The sequence below is a fragment of the Nycticebus coucang genome, chromosome 6 (assembly GCF_027406575.1).
Source record: "Nycticebus coucang isolate mNycCou1 chromosome 6, mNycCou1.pri, whole genome shotgun sequence".
Lineage (NCBI taxonomy): Eukaryota > Metazoa > Chordata > Mammalia > Primates > Lorisidae > Nycticebus > Nycticebus coucang.
In genome coordinates this window covers 57,358,856-57,379,820 of record NC_069785.1, presented here as the reverse complement: position 1 = coordinate 57,379,820, position 20,965 = coordinate 57,358,856, and the positions used below count along the sequence as shown (strand labels likewise).

The following is a 20,965-nucleotide window of genomic DNA, read 5'->3' as shown; positions in this document are numbered from 1 at the left end:
CCATTGCTTTGTTCTTCCTTGAGTTGATGGAAGTTCAGAAAACTGATAGGGTTCACACTTGGAAGGGAGTGGAAGGACAGGTTGGCCAGCTGGGAAGAAGCCAGATTCTGGAAATCTTTGAATACCAGGTAAGGTGATTAGATTTGATCCCTTTGTGGGAGACGGCGTTCCCAAGAGCCTTTGAGCATGGAGGGATGTTATGTGTGTTTTTCCAGGTCAGTATGGGAGTTGTAACTGGGGTAAAATGGAGGGAGGAGGGACTAGTGACAGGGAGATTGCAGTGGTCTGTGAGGTGGGTAGTGGCTAGATTTGTGGAAAAGGAAAAGAGAATAAATCTGAAAAAAAAAATACATAGGGTGGGGGAGAACAGAATTTGGAACCTTTCTCAATTCTAGCTCATTTGGGGAAGTCTCAGCCACTATGGGCTTACTCCAGCAAGGATTTAAAATTGGATGTGGAGATTTACACTAGGGTAGTTGTTATTTAACCATGTTGGAAGCATCTGGAGAGCTTTTAACAATTGTCCCTGTCTGGGCTTTACCTTCGTGCATCTGATATACATGGTCTGGAGGAGTTTGTCAGGCAGGGTTCAATTGAAGAAATACCTGTATGTATTTACAGGGATCTGTTATGCGGACTTGACCACATGCAACTGTGGGAGCTGGTGAAGCAATCTCTGTGAGGTGTTGTCTTTGTGTTTGATGTAAAAGCTTGAAATCTGCAGGATAAGCAGTCAGGAAGGAGAGGTGGATATCAAGTGGGGGATAGATGGGAAAGTGAGAACCAGCTGGGACCCATAATGACGGACTAACCCATGTCAGCTCTGGTTGCCTCTGCCTCTGGGTGGGTGTCCTGCAGAAGCCAGGGCCCTTTGCTGCAGGGCTAACCACACACCCCTGGCCCAGGAGCAGGTCTGGTTGCTGGTGTCTGCCAGTGAGATGAGCCAGAAGATGATAACACATGTGAGCTAAAAAGTAGCTGCTGCCTCACTTCTGCCCCCACATCGCTCCCAAATCTCCTTTGTAGTTCACCCTAGCCAGAAAGAAAATCTGGGACATGCTGTTCAGCCTGGCCAGATTGACACATTTCAAAACCTGGGTATTGGTACCTTTTAAAAGCTCGCAGTGTGTTTTTCATGCATAGTGGTGGAGAACCACTGACTTAGGTGATTCCAAGGTGGCAACTGACAAAGCCCCACGTGTGATTTTCATATGCCCTCCTCCTCCCTTGAGAGGCACTCGTATAAAGTAGTGGGGGTGGGGAGGAGAGGTCAGCGACCACAGAGAATACTGAAGTGTCGAAGCCGGGAGCTGTGTTGTAAAGGAGTGAGGAAGAAGTTGCGATGAAGCAATGGAAACCATGCATCTGGACCACGCTTTTACAAGTACCTTTGTAAATGGGAAAAAAGAAAAGGCAGTTAGGGGAGTTAGTTAGGTCAAACAAGTACATTCTCAATTGTTGGGGGAGAGTCAGGATTGACTTCTTTCCTTGCTGGGCTTCTTTAGCCCTTTGTTGGTTCCTCTGTTCTGCTTCTCAGGGTTCCACAGCCCGCCTAGTATTATGGCGCTGGACTTGGGGCCTTCTGCCATACTGGGTATCTGAGGAAATGTGGGGACTTTTGCCTGTGCCCCACGCATGATGGCTGGGAGTGTTTCCTCAATCTGTAGTTTCTGAGTTGAGTTAAAATGAGCAGAGAGGGATTAGCAGATATGAATAATTGAAACTCTTGAAGGAAAAGTGATGGAAACAGTCCTTTTAGGACTTAGGAAGCATAAAGTGGTGTTCTGTAGGCTGTTGGGCACTTGCAGAGAAAAATGTGCTGGAGCAATTTGGTTCACGTGGCATTTCACAAATTTGGCTTAAATTTTAATTATTTTCACAGACATTTATTCTTAAATAACATTTATTATTGGTTGCACATCCACTAAAGGGCTCTAGTTGTCAGTTAACCAAAAAGGTACAATTTATGGGAGATCTTCATATCATTTTTATGTTGTTTGACAAATTTAGATTTCTTGTAACTATTAAGCTGTCTTCCAGTCTCAATTTATAACAATGGATCATTAGCTCACAAGTGGTTCTCTGAAATTTATATATACATTCAGTGAATGAAAGACTATGTCTCAGAAAAACTTTGCAAGCCTAATACAAAACATTACATGCAATTAGGGAATGTAAATCTGTGTGTGCTGGGACAAGTAAATCTGAGAATAAGGATTTTACACAGCAGTTAAAAGTGGAAAAGGCAAATTGTGGGAATATCAGAAAAAGTTTTTATTTCAAGTTTTTATAATCTTTTTTTTTAAAAGTCAATATATGCAGTATAGGAAACTGAAGCACACAGAAGTAAAGAATGGAGCCATCTGCAGAGAGGTTTATAGTTTGACCTGCCCTTCTAGATCCTGAGCGCACACACCCAACATCCAGTTTTACGGGGCTGAGATCGTACAGTACGTATCATGCTTTTTCACACATCGTGAATATTTACCAATCCGAAATCCTAAAACTGTATGAGTATCTTGATAACCAAGAATACACGACACAACGCAATCTGTTAGGAAAAAATGCAATCCTGCCTTTCGTGGGACCAAAACAAGAAAACATTCTTTTTAGTAGCCTAATAGTTTTTGCCTCTAATTTTCTAGCTGGTTTTTTGCTTTTGTCTTTGCTGTGAATCGTGGTTAAATTGTAATATGAAGTTCTTAGGTCACTTCCTAAGAAAACAAGTGATCTCTTCGCTAAACCAGTTGAATTTTCCCAGGACAAGTACAAAATAATCCTCTCCGGTATGTTGTATGGAGTCATATCATTAAGGAAGTCAGAAAAGAGAGCAAAACAGAAACTTGTGCAAACTCGTACTTCTGCCATGATTAAAATGCACACTTGCTAAAACCCTTTAAAAAATATCTACTGAGTCAGTGGCAAATACAGTTATTAAATACAATGTTTAAAATAGACTATTTTAAATTGCACATGAACTTTATGGCCACCCTGTATATTAGAAGAAAGCAGAATGAAGGGTTGTCAACATCCTTCTTTTATTTTTATTTTTTTTTGAGACAGAGCCTCAAGCTGTCACCCTGGGTAGAGTGCCATGGCATCACAGCTCACAGCAACCTCCAACTCCTGGGCCGAAGTGATTCTCCTGCCTCCGCCTCCCAAATAGCTGGGATTACAGGCGCCCGCCACAATGCCGGGCTATTTTTTGGTTGCAGCCATCATTGTTGTTTGGCGGGCCCGGGATGGATTGGAACCCACCAGCTCAGGTGTATGTGGCAGGCACCGAGCCAACATCCCTTTTTTAGATGACACTATTAGATCTCAGGCTTCAGGTGCATAAGAATTTCCTGAGTGCTGTCTCACAATTTCTCATCCAGTAGGCTTGTGTTGGAGCCCACAAATTTACATTTCTAACTAGTCCCTAAATGCTGCTGCTGTTGGTTCAGGACAGCACTTTGAGAAAACCAGCATAGACCCCTAGTTATGATCAGGAATCATGCTATTTGACATTTTCCTTGGCAGGTATGCACGCTAGCATATATTTTCCTTGGACAAAGACATTCATACACAGAATATGAAATGGTTGTATCCTTGTGCCATGCATGGGTAGGGGAAATGTGCACAGTGACACATCCCTGAAAAACCCATGCTAAAGAGAGGACTTTTTTTCCCTTGCACAGTTAATTATGTCAGCTATGACACAGACTAGGAAGGGACAGTGGAATTGGTACTCAGGGAACACCCAACCAGACAATGATGTCACTCTGTGAGCGAATATGACTTAGGCGATTCCAAGGTGGCAACCGACAACTTGCATTGAACTGCCTGCTCACACTGCTTTATTCATAGAGGGTTGTTGGAGGTCATAATAAGACTTTGTTCCTGATTTGGAGTTGAGGGAAATAGAGCAACTTGTGACTGTGATCAAAGTGTGATAACTGAATGTATGTATTTCGTGCGCTGTACAAAGATGGGGGCAGTAATATGACATTTTCCCCACCAAAGGCTACTCGCTGTTGGTGAGGGAGAAGCTTAAGAGTGTCTGGAATGGGCTGCAGTGGTGGCTCATGCCTAGAATCCTAGCACTCTGGGAGGCTGAGATGGGAGGATCGCTTGAGCCCAGGAGTTTGAGATCAGCCTGAGCAAGAGCGAGACCCCATCTCTACTAAAACTGAAAAACTGAGGCAAGAGGATCCCTTGAGCCCAAGTGTTTGAGGCTGTTGTGAGCTGTGATGCCATGGCACTCTACCAGGGTGACAAAGTGAAACTGTCTCAAAAAAAAAAAAAAAAAAAAAAAAAGTTTTCATTAAAAAAAAAAAAGTGTCTGGAATAAAAGAAGACATTTACTCACAACTTTAGTAATATCAGTGCAGATCACTTCAGGAGTTTCAAGTGGGTTCATTCTGCAGAATGCTCAGCATTTTATCTAGTATGATGAAATGCATGAATATCTTGAGCTCTAAAGGCTTCATTTTTACAAAGTTGTTGGCATTCCTTCTTGATCTGAGAAATAAACTAGTAATGTATCACTGGGTATGTTTTAAAACCACATAAATAAGCCACAAACTTATAAGAATGATTTGCAGAGCCTGATTTATCTCAGTAGAGGATCTAGATATCATTTGCTGCAATCTTCCAGGTTCAAGCTGTCAGCCCCTTTCTGTAAATGTCATTCATTGAGTGCCCAATAGATTATGAAAAAGTAATGAGACTCACTTCTCACTTCAATGACAAATTTCTCTGTAATTTCTGGATCCAAACGTGAACCAAATATCTAGGACCAATGACAGAATCACCAAACATAGTTGTATAATTCCTGGAATCTTCCAACTGGTATCTAGGATCTTCTTGCTTTATGGAACTAAATGATAGAAAAGAAATCAGGTTGATGTGGATTCTGACCTATGGCATGAGGGAGATCTTGGTGAAAAGCAAGTATGTCCCTCTCGTTGATTTGAACTTGTTCACTGAATTAGTTTTATTTTAAAATTAATGTTTAATCTATGTTTGAAAAGCATATTAAAATTAGTCAGCATGTACCCCAAATGGCCACTAAGTGACCATTTACGGGCTGGTACTACAGAATTTGTTCATGCTTTTGGCAGTGCTGTTCTGTGGTAACGTTACATTAGCACCACCACGTGGAGAGAAGGAATAATATTTTTCTGTGGCTAAACTGGGACAATTCAGCATCTTGAACTGAAGGGATGATTATTATTTTTTTGCCTAATAAGTTTTGGGGACAGCAGCAGATTTTTGAGAGAAGAAAAAAAATACCATTAGATTAACATTTATTGCTGAGTGCTAGGCATGTGCTAAGCACTTGACATATATTATCTCATTTCCTTCTTAGGTACTTCTAGGTACTTCTTATCGTGATCCCATGGACCTCTGTCACTTCCCTTTTCAGATAGGGAGGCAGCGTCCAGAGTTGGAAATGGGGATACATATATAGTTAGTTGGCTCTAGAACCCAGAATCTTAACAGCTGGACTTTATTTCTTCTTTTCCCTCCCCAGTTCAGACTATTTTTACATTGCTTTTAAAATGTATAACATATTTAATAAAAGTATTCAGATGAGGTAGCTTAAATTCCTGAAGAGAGCATTTAAAAGATATGGACATAAAAATATTTCTAATTCCATCTAGTAGACTTCCAAGCAGCACAGTCCAATTTTCAGATGTAAGAGCAGTACACATTTCTGTCTCTGGGATATCATTTTCTTTCTTTCTTTTTTTTTTTTGCAGTTTTTGGCCGGGGCTGGGCTTGAACCTGCCACACCCAGTATATGGGACTGGCGCCCTACTCCTTGAGCCACAGGCACTGCCCAGGATATCATTTTCTTATGGAAGGAAAGATCTTATTTCAAAGTCTTCTCTCTGGTCCCATATAGTTTTCATTGGCTCTGGCAGCTCAAAGAACTGAATGGAATGAACTTTATCATTCATTTATTCCTGTAGAAATGAAAGCTCAATTGTCCCACTTGCTCAGATTTTAAAGTTGTTTTCCTGATTCCTGGTTGCATGACTTGGGGGTTCACAAATGGCAAGAAAATATGCTTTTAATTGAAATAAGTTTATTGCTTGAATTGGAGTTATAATTCTAAACTATATCATGTTAATATTGTACATCTTTTAATATGAGTGACTTAAAAATGTGTAACTTCACTCCTATACTTTGAAAGTCTACCAGTTAGATATTTGATTAAGCTTATAAACATTGAACTGGAGGCAATAGTCATTTAGACCTTGACATTAATCAGTGAAGTAAGATCCATTTTTTTCTGCTAGTATTTAGTGAAGATCATTTGAGGAGTGCAGGGTTTAATGAGGCATGAAGGAGGCAAATGCTTTGGGGCATGAGGCACTTCGGCTAGGACAGGTCGAGTGATCCAGCCATGATGTGGGGAAGGATGGTCCCAGGTACTAGAATTAGGGAAGTCTGTAGATTTTAAAGACCATCTGCATTGTTGATTAAACCAAACTTTGTGGGCTAGTCTGGGAATTCAATGTTTACAATATTGCTAGTGACACGTTCTGAGTTTTAAACAACAAATTTACAAATAAACTTTTGTGACCTAACCCATTTCTGTGCTGGAAATAAACATTTATCAAGTGTTTACTATGTGTCAGATTCTGATCTAAGTGCTTTTTATTTATTTATTAATTATTTAATTTTTTTTTTTTTTTTTTTTGAGACAGTCTCAACCTGTCACCCTGGGTAGAGTACCGTGGTGTCACAGCTCACAGCAACCTCAAACTCTTAGGCTTAAGTGATTCTTTTGCCTCAGCTTCCCCAGTAGCTGGGACTACTGGTGCCTGCCACAATGCCCGGCTATATATATTTTTTGCTGTTATTGTAGTTGTCATTGTTGTTTTAGCTGGCCCACGCTGGGTTCGAACTCGCCAGGCTTGGTGTACGTGGCTGGCGCCGTAACCACTGAGCTATGGGCGCTGCCCTAAGTGCTTTTAAATATCAATTCCTTTAGTCCTTACAAGATGATACTGATAATCTTTGGCATTACAGATGAAGCAACTGAGGCACTGAAGTTAATAGTCTGCCAGAGTTATGCAGTTGTAAGTGCTGATATTTGGTAGTGCTAGGGTTTGAATCCAGGCAGCCGGCTCCGGAGGTTATGGCTCTTATCCAGTGTTCCACATCGTCCATAACTTCCACCCCTAGCTTGTGTAGTTTTCAAAGAGCTTTAAGCTGTGTTTCTTACTTACACCTCAAAAAATGACTGAAGTAATTTGCAGGAGCTGAGAGGGAAGAAACTACGTAAAGTAGAAGTAGCTTAATAGAGATTGAATTGAGGAATGAGTTTGAAGTCTGGAGTTAGAAAGATATTTATAATTATAAAGAATTTTAAAAATGAGGCATACATTATTGTGGCATAGTAATTAAAGGAAGTTCACTGCTTAACTATTTTTTCTATTTCCAATTTATTCTTGGGGTGGGCGTGAGCTTTTCAGTTGTTTTTCCTGTTAATAATATATTTACGAAGTGTGATAGAATGGTCAAGCCCTCTCCTTGTATAAATGTTCTGCAGATATTAACTGATTTTTTTTTTCATGGATGTAATTAAGAAAGATCATGATGAAGAAAATTTAAGTATTTAGAGCAGTGTTTTTAGAATTTTTTATCTCACGGCACACTTGAACCTGTAGTTGAACTCCATGACACAAATTATGTTGATTAAAAAAAGAGTAAAAATATGAGTATTCTTACTGTGCTTTCAACTTCTTTTGAAAATGATTTAATTAACAATCTTTTAAAAATTTTCATGGCACACCAGTATGCTGGTTGAAAATCACTGATTTAGAGAATTCTCAATCTAAAATTCTATTCCTTTTAGGTTGAATATTTTTGAGGTTATCAAAAAATAAAAATAAACAAAATTTTATTTCTATATCAATGGCAGCATCACAAACTGCATCCTGTCCCCAGGATTCAGCTCAGTAATATCACAGGTACTTGATAAATATTTATTGAATCCAATCACAAAGAATGCCCTCTTCACAGTTTTTAATCAAATATCACATGTGTCTGGGGTGACAAAAATATGTCTTCATGTTTTGGGCAAGATGAGATGAAGATGGAGGAGAAAAGATTGAGAGTAAACATAAGGCTTAAAAATTGCTGAGACCAGGTAATTTTCTCAACAAACCCTTCTGTGATTAATATATTTTAGAGCCATCAATGAAGGGGTAATAGAAGATGGTCATGGTAGAATCAGTGGAGCAACTGTGTCTTGTCGAACTCACTGATGGGTGGATAAGCACTCAAATGAGCTAATAGTTCCTCAACCAGTTCCTAATGGCTGTGTTAAGATGGGAGGGTTGCAGAGGTCCAGCTGCAAGTCCTGTCAGCCCCTAGAAGAAGTGCGCAGATAATGAGACAGCCTGATCAGGAATTGTAATGGAGAAAAGTGCTATATCCCTACTACATGGGCTTCTTAGTGACATCAGTAGGGAACATTTCTGAAAAGACCTGTTAAAAACATTAACAATTCAAAAACTTTCTTGTGGAAGCTGCTACTAGCCAAGAAATAATAGGTGAGTGAGGGGAATTGTAATCATTCACTGACGTAGTGGTGACATGCTATGAAAATACAGGTAACCAAAGACATTCTTCAAGCAAAGTAACCATAGAGGATTTTAAGGTTCCAATAAATATGAGGCCTACTTTACTGAATTCAATGGCAGGACTCCCTGAGGTGATAAAACAACTTTCTTTTGTAGTTTTTATATCTTAGAGGATATTTTGGTTAAATTCCTTATTACCAAATGATGGAAAGGAACTCAATGGTTTGGGGAAAGAAAATTTTATCCTCATTTTTATGGCTTTATTGAGAAGTAGGGAGAATTTGTCAGGTGATTAATCCTGCAGTAACTAGCTCAACTGTATAAAGGGTGACTGCTACAATAAGAATGATTTCTCGAGATTATGTACAGTCTTATTTATGATATCACTTATGATAACAGCCTTATCATTTTGAAACAATGCTTTGTGGTAATTAAAAAATTACACCTATACCAAAGTATATAAAACAGTTAGACACTTAAGATTTGATGGTCTTGAGAACTTTTGAAATGCTGTAGAATTCAGAATGTCTTCTAGTGCATGGTCCTGGAACATGGCCTAGAGTTTATAAGTGTCAAAGCCTTTGACAAACCCTGCCAATGACCTCTGATTGCTCTTAATGTCAGCATTTTTTTCTTGTGCAGAAAGTAGAAGATTCATTTACTTTGGAAATCCTTACACAAAGTATATAAGTTTGGAACCAGAGAACCATTGGTTACACTGCTTACACTGGACTTAAGACAGTGGTGGATCCAAATCCTAATTCTACTACTTTTTAGCATTGTAAAATTGGGCAAGTTGCTTCATCATTCTGAGTCTCAGTTTAATCATTTGTGAAATGGGACTATTTCCTAGTAGTTATATTTAGTGAGATCAGGCATGTAAGACACACCGTGTTGGATACCTCAGGAAATAAGAACTGTTATTAATATTATTTTTAAAATATATGCCAGCTTGTTTCAGTTCAGGCAAACCAGAACACTGTGAAGAAAATATATATATAAAAAAAAAATCCCCGAAGCAAAAATGGGAAACAGAACAAAACAAAAAATAAGGCATGGTGCCCATAGTACAGTGGTTATAGCACCAGCCACATACAGTGAGGCTGGTGGGTTTGAAAACAGCCCAGGCCAGCTAAACAACAATGGCAACTACAACGAAAAATAGCCGGGTGTTCTGTGGGCACCTGTAGTTCCAGCTACTTGGGAGGCTAAGGCAAGAGAATTGCTTAAGCCCAAGAGTTGGAGGTTGCTGTGAACTGTGATGCCACGGCACCCTACTGAAGGCAACATAGTGAGAATCTGTCAAAAAAAAAAAAAATAATAATAGCTATAGTCCAAAAAATTCATATAATAGTTGAATTCAAGCTAGTGTTTTGTTTTTTTTTTTCTAGTCTTGGAAATCAGTATTCTATGAACTAAACACTGAGAGAACATTTCTTATTTTTTAACAAGAGGTAGCGTAGTACAGGAGGACTTGTATGGCAAAGTAAGAGCCCTGTTTTACGTCTGTTGGCTGAATGACATTGGTCAGACCACTTCACTTCTCGGGGCCTTCCGCACCGCAGGCCAGCTTTAAGAAATCCTTTCTTACAGACACAGTTGAAGCCTCCCTTAAGACTCCTTGCTGATTCCATTCTCTTCTTTACCTTCTCAGAGGAAAACACCCTGTTTCCTACGGCAGACATTGTTGGTCACCTAGACAAAACCCATTTCCCACCCCGTCCCTTCTTCATAGAATCCCAAGTTTCTTTAGATGTCGATTCTACTTCAGGAGGACGTGCTGTATAGGAGAGGCAGGTGCCAGCCCCTGGCCCAGGCAGACTGGTTTATGAGAATTATGATGGTGTTTGATTTAGACATTGACGTGTAACACAATTTTGACCAATGACACATGAAATGAAGGGTGATCTGGGAGTCTAGTAAAGATTTCCTCTCTCCTAAGAGAGATGCACACGAGAAGAGAACATACTTTCTGCCTTGGAACTTTGGTGTGTTGAGATGTGATGTCTGGAATGCTGCAGTCTCTGTGGTCGGGAAGGAGTCAGGTGACACATGGACGAAGGCAGGACAGACAGGACAAATCTAGGTCCACTGTGTACACTGTTCATCAATGGAATCTATCAACCCCAGGACCCCTCTACTTCTAGACACATTATGCACAGCAATAAATTCACACTAGGACTTATGCCACAATTTGGGCCAAAATTTTGTTACTTTTAGTTAAAAGCATTCCAAATTATATGTTTCTAGTCTAAGAAGTTTCACTTTACTAAAGTTTGTTTCATAACATTGTGTTTGTGTTCTTCACACACATGTTCTCATATCATACAACTTATTCAACATTTAATTAGGGGGATTTTTGCCACATGGATACATCTTAAGCATTGCATAATATTTCATTATAGAAAAATATAACAAATTTATTTCTGAACTTAATGGACATTCAGATTACATTTTCCACTGTAACAGTGCTGCAATATTCCATTAGGTGACACCATGTGTGCATGTATCAGTGTTTCTCTAGGGCTGTGCTGTCCAGCCTGATCGTCACTAGCCACACGTAGCTATATACATTGAAGCTGAAAATTCAGCCCTTGGTTATATTAGCCACCTTTTTTTTTTTTTTTTTTTTCTAAAACAGAGCCTGGCTTTGTCCAGATTTATATGGATCTCCTGGGCTCAAGCAGTCCTTTCATACCCACTTTTAAGTTGCTGAATAATAAAACAATAAAATAACATGCTGGGATAACAGGTTTGTCAGCCACTGCCCCCAGAACATTGGCCATATTTTGAGCGCTCAAGAGCTACCTGTGGCTGATGGTTACTGCTGGATGGCATATATATGAAAAGTTTTTGTTATCCTGGAAAGATTTTTTTTTTTAAGTCTCACTTTGTTGTCCTTGGTAGAGTACTGTGGCGTCACAGCTCACAGCAACCTCCAACTCTTGGGCTTAGGCGATTATCTTGCCTCAGCCTCCCAAGTAGCTGGGACTACAGGCGCCCACCACAATGCCCAGCTAGAAAAGATCTTTTGGATAGTGCTTTGCTAGGACATTGCTTCCCAATATTTTTCACAGCATGGGACACACAGCAAATGACAATTTTTTTTTTTTTTTTTTGAGACAGAGTCTCACTATGTCACCCTTGGTAGAGTACCGTGGAGTCACAGCTCACAGCAACCTCCAACTCTTGGGCTTAAGTGATTCTCTTGCCTCAGCCTCCCAAGTAGCTGGGACTACAGGTGACCACCACAATGCCTGGCTATTTTTTTTGCTGCAGTTGTTTAGTTGGTCTGGGCCAGATTTGAACATGCTATGCTCAGTGTATGTGGCTGATGCCATAACCACTGTGCTATGGGTGCCGAGCCACAAATGACAATACTTGTGCAGGGGGTACGGTGGCACATACCTGTAACCCCAGCTACTTGGGAGGCTGAAGCAGTAGGATTATTTGAGCCCAGGAGTTTGAGACCAGCCTGGACAATATAGTGAGATCCCATCTCAAAAAAAGAAAAAAATCCTTTATAAAATTATTTGTATAGCTCACTGGGATAAATGAATAAGGCTGCTGAAGGTTGGAGGAGAAGGGTTCAGGGACTCTGGCTTCTCAGCTGCTCCAAGGCTGAGGGATCAATATCATCTCAGGTATACCTGTAACTCCCTGCATATCAACACACTTTGGCTCAGCTTTAGGCTGTATGCATAGAATTGGTGTTGGCATGCACATTTTCAATTTTACCCGCTATTACTACGTTATTTGCCAAAGTAATTGTAACAAGTTTATGTTAACACTTGCACCAGCAATAAAAGTAAATTTCTCTTTCCTCACTTCTTAGAAATAGTTGGTAATTATGGGGCAAGACATGATTGCAAGAGGAACTTTACCTAACAATTACAATCAGTGTAACCTGGCTTATTGTACCCTCAATGAATCCCCAACAATAAAAAAAAAAAAAAAAAGAAATAGTTGGTATTAGGAGATTTTTATATTTTTGTCAATCTGGGTTTGGATTAGATGCCATTATTGTAGTTTGCATTTCCCTTACTTTAAATGTGGCTGAACATTTTTTCATAAATATCATTTCTGAGATTTTCCTGTATATATCCTTTGTCTATTTTTGTATCATCTTGTTCATTACCGTAAGTAATTTGGGAAACTATTTGGGTTTTTTTGGATGCTAACCCACTTTTCAGTTATATGAAACCCCATCTGTTTTGGTCTGTGGCTCTTCTTTTGACTTTATTATTTATACTGTAGCACCAAAGTTTTAAGTTTTAACATTATCAAGATTATCAAACTTTTTTTACTTATGGTTTAAAGCTTCTATAGCTATATCAAGAAATCCTTCTGCATCCCAATATCAAAAAAGATAATCTTTTCTTTTTGCAGTTTTTTTTTTGGCAGGGGCGGGTTTGAACCTGCCACCTCTGGTATATGGGGCCGGCGCCCTACTCCTTGAGAAAGATAATCTTTTCTATTTCTAAAAGTTTTCAGGTCTTACTTGTCTTTTTTTTTTTGTGTGTGTGTGTGTGTGTTAAAAATCGATTTTTAATTGTGGTAAAATTTACATAACATAAAGGTTACCCGTTTTTAGGCGTACAATGCGGCGGCGGCAAGCTCATTCATGTTGTGCAACCTTCACCACTAACCATCTCCAGAACATTTTTCATCATCTCAAACTGAAACTCTGAAACTCAAACACCAGCTTCCCATTCCCCCTCTCAGGTCTTACTTTTCACACAGACGAATTTAAACAGTTTTTATACCATGAATGAAGTTTTAAATTTATAAAGTTTTAACTCTATAAGTATTATTAAAATATATATTACATAAATATGCTCCCTTAAAAGGAATGAAAATTGATCTTCCTATGGTCAATTTTGAAGATCTTTTGGAGATTAGTTGTCTAGAATTCCCAGTTTTGAGTGATGTGACTTTTAACTTATGTAAACATCACTTCAACTGTAAAGTATAGATATGTTGATGGGTGGGGTAGTAGAAGCAGGAAGTAAAGGCTCTGAAATGATCTTAGCAATAAATAATAAAGGCCTAAGTGTAGGTAGTGATAGTAGAGACAGTATCTGCTTTGGTTTCATGAAAGGTGATGGGGAAAGAAAAGGTTCTGTTTTGCCTGGCTCAGTGACTACTGGTGCTATTCAGAAACAGAGAATATGAGATTAAAAAGTAATGTGTGATAAATAAAAGAAGAAAAATTACCAGTTTTACATCTCTATTAGGAACACAGTACAAATTATTTTTATTGCCATTTTTACTTTTTAATGAACCCGTTTTCGTCATCTTGGGTGTTTGTACTCGTTCTTTGAGACATCAAGGCAAAGGTCACTGTCATTCCCTTTCACGTGTTGTTACCTAAGTTTTCTGTCTTCTAGAATCCCCTACTTTGAAACTAGCGCTGCCAATGGGACAAACATAAGCCAAGCAATTGAAATGCTTCTGGATCTGATCATGAAGCGAATGGAACGGTGTGTGGACAAGTCCTGGATTCCTGAAGGAGTGGTGCGGTCCAACGGTCACACCAATCAGTTAAGTGAAAACAAGGAGAAGGGGGTATGTGGCTGTTGAAAAGTCATGGAAGCCACATAGTGAATGAGTGGCCCATGGCTGTGATCTTTTTCTATGAGGGATACCTGGTACAGTGAGAGATGAACGGGCACTGTAGACAAACTGCTTCTCACCATTCTCATTAGGTCTGTCAATAAAGCATCCAGTTTTAAGATTTTTTGCAGCTTTGTAAATATTTTCTTAGGAGTCAGTCTGAAAGTTAGGAGAACTATTTCCTGGAGCTGAAAGTGCCTTATGAAACCTTCGCCTCTGACAGTAGATCATTCTAGGATTCAGGATTTTGCAGCCACAAAAGAGTATGTTTATTACAGAGGGTGACAGAGGATACTGTCACCTGCCTTAATGTAAATAGGCACAGAGTCTCATTTAAGAGCTTAGATGCAATTACAAAACTATCACAGTATGGATAGTATGAATTTTTTAATATGTGACCTTCTAAAGTGCCATTTAAACCACTTGAATGTCAAATAAGACCATTCACATACACCAGTTCAATGTCTTTGAGTATTAATTTTATGTAAACATTCTATTTAACATGAATATGGGACAAATTAAGGCCATGTCTATAGACTCTAGGTAAACTGGGTTGAACAACTGCACACTCCCTGTGCCTTTTTGTTGGTGGGAAAGGGAGTGGGGGTGGGGGCAGGGGTGGTTTAACGTAGTAGGAGCAAATGAAGTGGAACTTCTGGCTCCTTACTATATTCCCATTACTTTGAATTGTTGATTAAAGGGTTAGGGTATTAGATTTTATGGCTCCAGGCACTATGATCCATATTATACTTGGCTTGTGTGCTAGCCAACTATCTGAGCACCGCTGGTGCTTGTGCTAAAGTTATTTGTGATTAGTAAATATTTAGGTTCTTGTTCTTCATATTTATAATGATGACCTGGCATCCTTAGGCTGCAGTTTGTTAGTTTGTAAACTACTCTTCTCTGTCCTCACCATCAGGCTCTGTTTTGTTGATCTTTGCAACTTGTTTTACTTTTCCATTGGTTGAATTAAAGGAATTTAAAATAGCTGTTTGCTATTTGGTGGAAGATAAGACATTTGTATCTAAGCAGTCACATTTGTACTCTAGTTCAATATGAGAGAAACGAAGTATTCCATAACTTGTATTTTTAATTCAGATCATGGGCATTTACTATACTTGCTGGGTCTTGCCAAAACCATGTATTCTGCTATACTGCCAAAGTGTCTTCATATCAAATTAAAGGTGGTTTTAAAATATGGTTTTTGAAAACTGTTTATAAAGTTTAAGGGTATTCATTTAAGGGAAAATTCTTGTTAAAATGGCTTAAATAAATTAAAATTTCCAGAGAAAATATCACTCATAATTTAGGTAAAGAATAAAAGTAACGTATTTTGTGGTGGCAAATGTTTGGCAGAAAAGTAATTAGGTAAATACAAGTATGGTAAAAAAATAATTACTTTTATATAATTTTCAAATGGATTTTTATTGAGCATCCATCATGTTTTTTGTCATGGTCTTTCTACCACTCCCGTAACAAACTTATCCACAGTTAGTAATATTTTATGTATTTATATCCTTGAAATAGGGACTTATTTTAAATTCTAAGGAAGTCCTGGCGGCCTATGGATTTGAATTAAGTATTCTAGTTAGGAAAAGATTTGGGTGTTTCAAGGCCAGGATCTCAATCACATAGCAGTGCCTTCTAAAGTTGCCCTGAGACTTTAGTGGAGTACATCATGATTTTATAGATACGTATTAGGGCATATTTTATACGGCCTAATTGTGTAGTTAAAAATAAGACAATGTTTGCATGTTTCAGTTTTCAAGAACCAAATGAGTAATTAACTACAGATTCCATTAGCCTTAAACATATAATTAAATGTATACATGATACAGTACATATGTAAGAACCACCTTTAATTATTGAAATAAATAACCTGTATTCTTTTTGGAAAAATTGTTTAAGTTTTATATTGAAGTACCATATTTTTATGTGTCAATGTATTTTTCTATTTACAAGTCTGTGTAAAAGTAAAGTGCATCTCCTGTGAACCGTGTACTACCAATTAAGCAAATAAAACAAGTGGTATAGACTGTTCAGTTTCTATCACTTCATTTCCCATCACACATTTCAAACCAGAGATCATAATGCAAAAGGAAATGAAATTCAGGGGTGTTGGGGTACACTATGGGTCCCGACCTGGGTTGTGGGTCAACAAGGGAGATGATGCTGGGGGAAAATGAGACTCTACCAATTTAATGTAAAGTCTGGGGAGCATGGAGAGGCTTACATTGACTCACATGCCACTGGCAGCAGATAGAGACAAGGTAGCAACTCTCTGACTTCTCAGAAACCTTTTATCCATCTCTAATGCAAAGCATATATGCAAAATGTAAAGGTGCTAAAATTCTAAAATAGGATTAGAAGAATCCCAAGTCCCCAGAAAGACTGGATAAAGAGAAAACAGCTGGGTAATCCGGAATATAGGATAGTAAAATTGTCAACAGTGGCTGGTAATGAATTTAGAAATGAGTAGGGAAAAACAAGTTCCATTTTTGCAGGGCAATGGTAATGAATTTAGAAATGAGTAGGGAAAAACAAGTTCCATTTCTGCAGGGCAAGCAAGTTAGTCTCCCTAATCTAACTGCCTATCAGGAGTTCAAAGGGCTCAGCCCACCTGCCTGCTGATTCTCTGGGCAGAGATGTTCTTAAAGACTTTGCCCTGTCTGTGGTGCCTCTGGACTCCTTTCCTCTTCAGTGGTCTTGATGAGCCCCCAGGGATGGTGTGTCTGTGACCTTTGCCCTGGATTGAGGCCAGGCACCCGGGAGACAGATCAGCCTATTTGCCTCCCACATGAGAATGTGTTCCAGTAGGTGCTCTTTGACAGGGACAGCCAGGACAACATATTCTGGAAAAAGTAATTCAAAATGTTATTTATTAAGCACCTGTATTTGGGAAGTGTTCTAGGCAATCTCAGATAAACAAAACACAAGAGTGGTTAAGCTTTGAACTAGGATAGGCAGAAAAGACAGTACAAGAGACATTGGGAAGGGTGCAGGGGACAGGAATTGATTGAATAAGCAGGGAATACGTGGAAAGATGGTTTTTCTGCTCTAATATCCCACCACTGTCTACTTCACTCATTCTTTTCAGGCTTTGTTGGAACAGTCAAATACGTTCCTGCCTCAGGTCTTTTGCGTTTGTGGTTCCCTCTAGTCTGGATGTTAGTCTTTCATATAGCTATATGCCTCCCTCTCCCATCCTGTATGACTGTTCAAATGTCACCTTGTCTGAAAGGACTTTACTGACCACCTGGTGTAAAATAGTCCCCAATCAGACTATCACTCCCTGACATGTTATTCTGCTTTGCTTTTCTCTGTATCACTTATTACCACTTGATGTATTTATACCTGATCTTAGCCAAAAGACCAAGAAGTGATTCCTTTGATGTCTGTCTACAATCCAATCTTCAAAATTGGCAACATATCCAGAAAAGGACCTGGAACACAGTAGGTGCTCAAATGTTTGTTGACTGAATAAAGGACTAAAGAGGTCCATAACAGGGTCAAGTGAAAAAGTTTTAACAACAGGCGTCACTAGTAATGTTCAAAGTCAGAATAGAATTTAATCTATTTAAGAAGCATTCAATATGGAATGTTTTAGTTGGCATTTTTATAAACTGGAATCTCTACAGAGGTATTTCCAGGTCTTCTGTTTTTGGCAATTTGGGTGACTATATAATTGGAAAATTTTCCCATTATAAAGTACTTAAAGTTGGACAAAATATGGTGAACATATTTTTAGAAATGTATTGCTGATTTCCCAAGAAAATAAGGGAAATATGACATCTTTCCCTCTAAAACCAGACGACTACAGAACTTACAACAACCTGATGATTGAGTATGGTTTTCTTTTGGCTTGGTTTTGCCAGTAGTAGTAGTCAAGGTACTTGGTTTTAATGGCTACAGACTGTTAAAAGAGATAACCTTGGGTCTAGTTTGGAGTAGGGTCTGGAACTGAGAGCTCTTCATTTCCAAATACATACAAAGCAGGGGTCTGGTTTATGTCCTTATCCTCCTATGTAAAATTTGTAACCATAAATCTGCTCTAATACAGGTTTGAAGTTTAAATGTATACTACCTAATTTTTTCTGGGAATGTTAAGACATTAACACAGAAGATTAACATTAAAAAAGTTATGTACTCTGGATTACCTGGTTGAAGTAAAGCAAAAATGTTTTCAGAGGGAACATCTCTACACAGACCTTACAGTATTCCTACAGAAAACACCCTACTATGGATGAGCTTACAATTTCTTCCTTGTCTCCTAATCATGAGCAACGGCCAGCAGACCAAACAAACAGTAGAATGTGGCATTTACAAACTTCAAGTAATAGACTTAACAGATGGAGACCATAAAGTAAAAATGTTTAATATAACCATAAACATTAAAGGAAATGAAATCTCCAGAAAAAGAAGACAATATTAAAGATACCAGACTGGTTTAAATTAAAAGAAAACCTTCCAACAATGAAAAACGTAGCCTTTGATATTCAAAACTTAATGGTTAGAGGTTTGACAGAGTTGAAGAGAAAACTGAACTAGAAGATAGGTTGGAGGAAGTTATAAAGAATCAGGGAGAGACAAAAAGTATTGAAGAGGTTAAGAGATATAGAGGAAAGAAAAAAACTCCCTATCTACAAACTGAAGGAGGTGAAATTCTAGAAAGAGAAATTAGAGGAAGAGCCACTGTATGGAAAGATAATAGCTAAGAATTTTATAATAATGATAAAAGACACATACCCACAGATTCAGGAATCTTAAGTCCCAAGCAGGATAAATGAGATGAAATAATGTTTCCAACATTTCAGTTAAAATTTTTTTGGATATAGAATACATGCTTTCCCTTTCTTCCTCTTGTATTCCATTAAGATAGGTGGAAAGAAAAATTTCTAAGGTCATTCAATCTAAAATGAAGTACTGAGAGTTGGGAAAGAACTGTATGAAGAGGTTGGGAAGACTGACAAGGCTCTTCCACAACTGCTGAAGAGGACAGAAGAGTAAAATAATTTTTAGTCTCTTGGTTGACAAAGTATGTGGTGTGTGTCTTTGTTATTCTGTAATTACAGGCCAAATGATTGACAAAATATAAGTAGCAGATATGACACTACAAAATGTAAGAGAAAAAGTTTTGCAAAAAATTTTGATGTGGAAAATGCAGTTCAAAGAAAACCACCAAATCCCAAACCATAAAAGACTGGATAAATCTGAATATATACAAACAAAACATTTCTACATGGAAAAATACTAAAAACAATTGGTCTATTGATAAATTGGGAAATAATTTCTAAATGCATGTCAGCTAAGTGGTTAACCTTAATATGTAAAGTGCTGTTAAAAAATCAACAACAGCATAGAGAGCTATGTAAAGGATATAAACAGGCAATTCACAGGAAAAAACCCCAGTCTTACAACATTGTGAAAGATTATTCTTAACTTCATTTGTAATTAAACACAAGTTGAAAGAATAAGGAAACAATATGTTTTACTTTAGGTTAGCAAGGGTGTAGCGAAATAGGCATCTTATTGCTTGTTTTGCAGTGTTGTTAAAATTTTAAAGGCTATTTAGTATTATCTCCCAAAATTTAAAATTGAATCTTCTGACCTAGCCATTCTATAAACTCTCTTTTGGAAAGAGAGAGAGAAAAAAAAAGGCACCAGTAAGATGCTTATTATTCCAAAAGATAGGATACATACAGTGACATACATGTAACTATGAAAAAGAATGTTAAAAATAATCAAAATGAAATATGCACCAAATGTCTAATATGCTAAGAACTATTCCAGATACTGGGGATATAGCTGTAGACAAAAAAAATCCCTGTCCCTCACAAAGCTCACGTTCCAGTGATGGGAGACAATAAGATGCACAAAAGTGTTAATGTTCCTTAGTGTTATAAAAGAGGGAGACGGGCACACCCATAAACACAGGTCTGTGTACGCACAGAATCCTTGGTAGGTAGTAACAAAACTGTTTGCCTCTGAGGAGGAAGACCAGAGGTCTGGGAAGGAAAGCTGAATTTCCGGTGAAAATGTTTATCACATATGTGTATTAATTAAAATGGGAAGGAGGGGAAAAGCGGAGAACACCCATTCCTATACAGACAAGCGTTTCTTTTTTCAAGAGACAGGGTCTCACTCTTGCCGGGGGTAAGAATGCAGCAGCGCAATGGTAGCTCACAGCAACCTCAAACTTTGGGGATCAAGCGATTATCCTCCCAAGTTAACTGGGACTACGGGCGCCAACATACCCGACAAATTTTTCTATTTTTTTGTAGAGATGAGGGCTCGCTATGTTGCTCCGGCTGGTCTCGAACTTGGGTCTTAAGTGATCCTCCTGTCTTGACCTCCCTAAGTGGCTTATTATTATTATTATTAATTACCGGTAAAGTCCGCAGAGCCTCAGCGGCTCAACTGGCTTCGCTGCAAGGTTCAAAGTAACCTGGACTACAGTTTCTTGCAGCTTACAAGTCCGCGTGGGAGCGGAATCCGGGGCTGTTCGAGGGCAGGTAATGGTAAAATGACCTCTTAGAGACAGATAGCCCAGTAAGCGGAGAGCCCGCCGGGGCTAAGCACAAACCAAAGAGAAGATGCATAAAACAGGCATAAAAGTCGACATATTGAGAGCAGCTACGAGAGCAAGCTAGTTTCCCTTTCCTAGGGTAAGGGCCAACGAGTCTAGTCTGCGGCTCTGCGCCTGCGCCAAACGGGAGCGCCTCTGCTCGCGCAGCCTCCGGGAGGCCCCGCCCCGTTCAGATCAC

At 38.7% G+C, this 20,965-nt stretch overlaps 1 protein-coding gene across 3 annotated transcripts in view; it reads left to right on the top strand.

The window, feature by feature from the left end:
- RAB27A (RAB27A, member RAS oncogene family) overlaps window positions 1-14,324 on the top strand; it is a 95,500-nt gene extending 81,176 nt beyond the window's left edge. For all 3 annotated transcript variants that reach the window (XM_053595460.1, XM_053595461.1, XM_053595462.1), the window contains one exon: window positions 13,976-14,324. In XM_053595460.1, coding sequence (XP_053451435.1) covers window positions 13,976-14,168 — 193 coding nt within the window. In that variant the 3' untranslated portion in view covers window positions 14,169-14,324. The remainder of the gene's footprint in view (window positions 1-13,975) is intronic.
- Window positions 14,325-20,965: the final 6,641 nt, after the last annotated feature.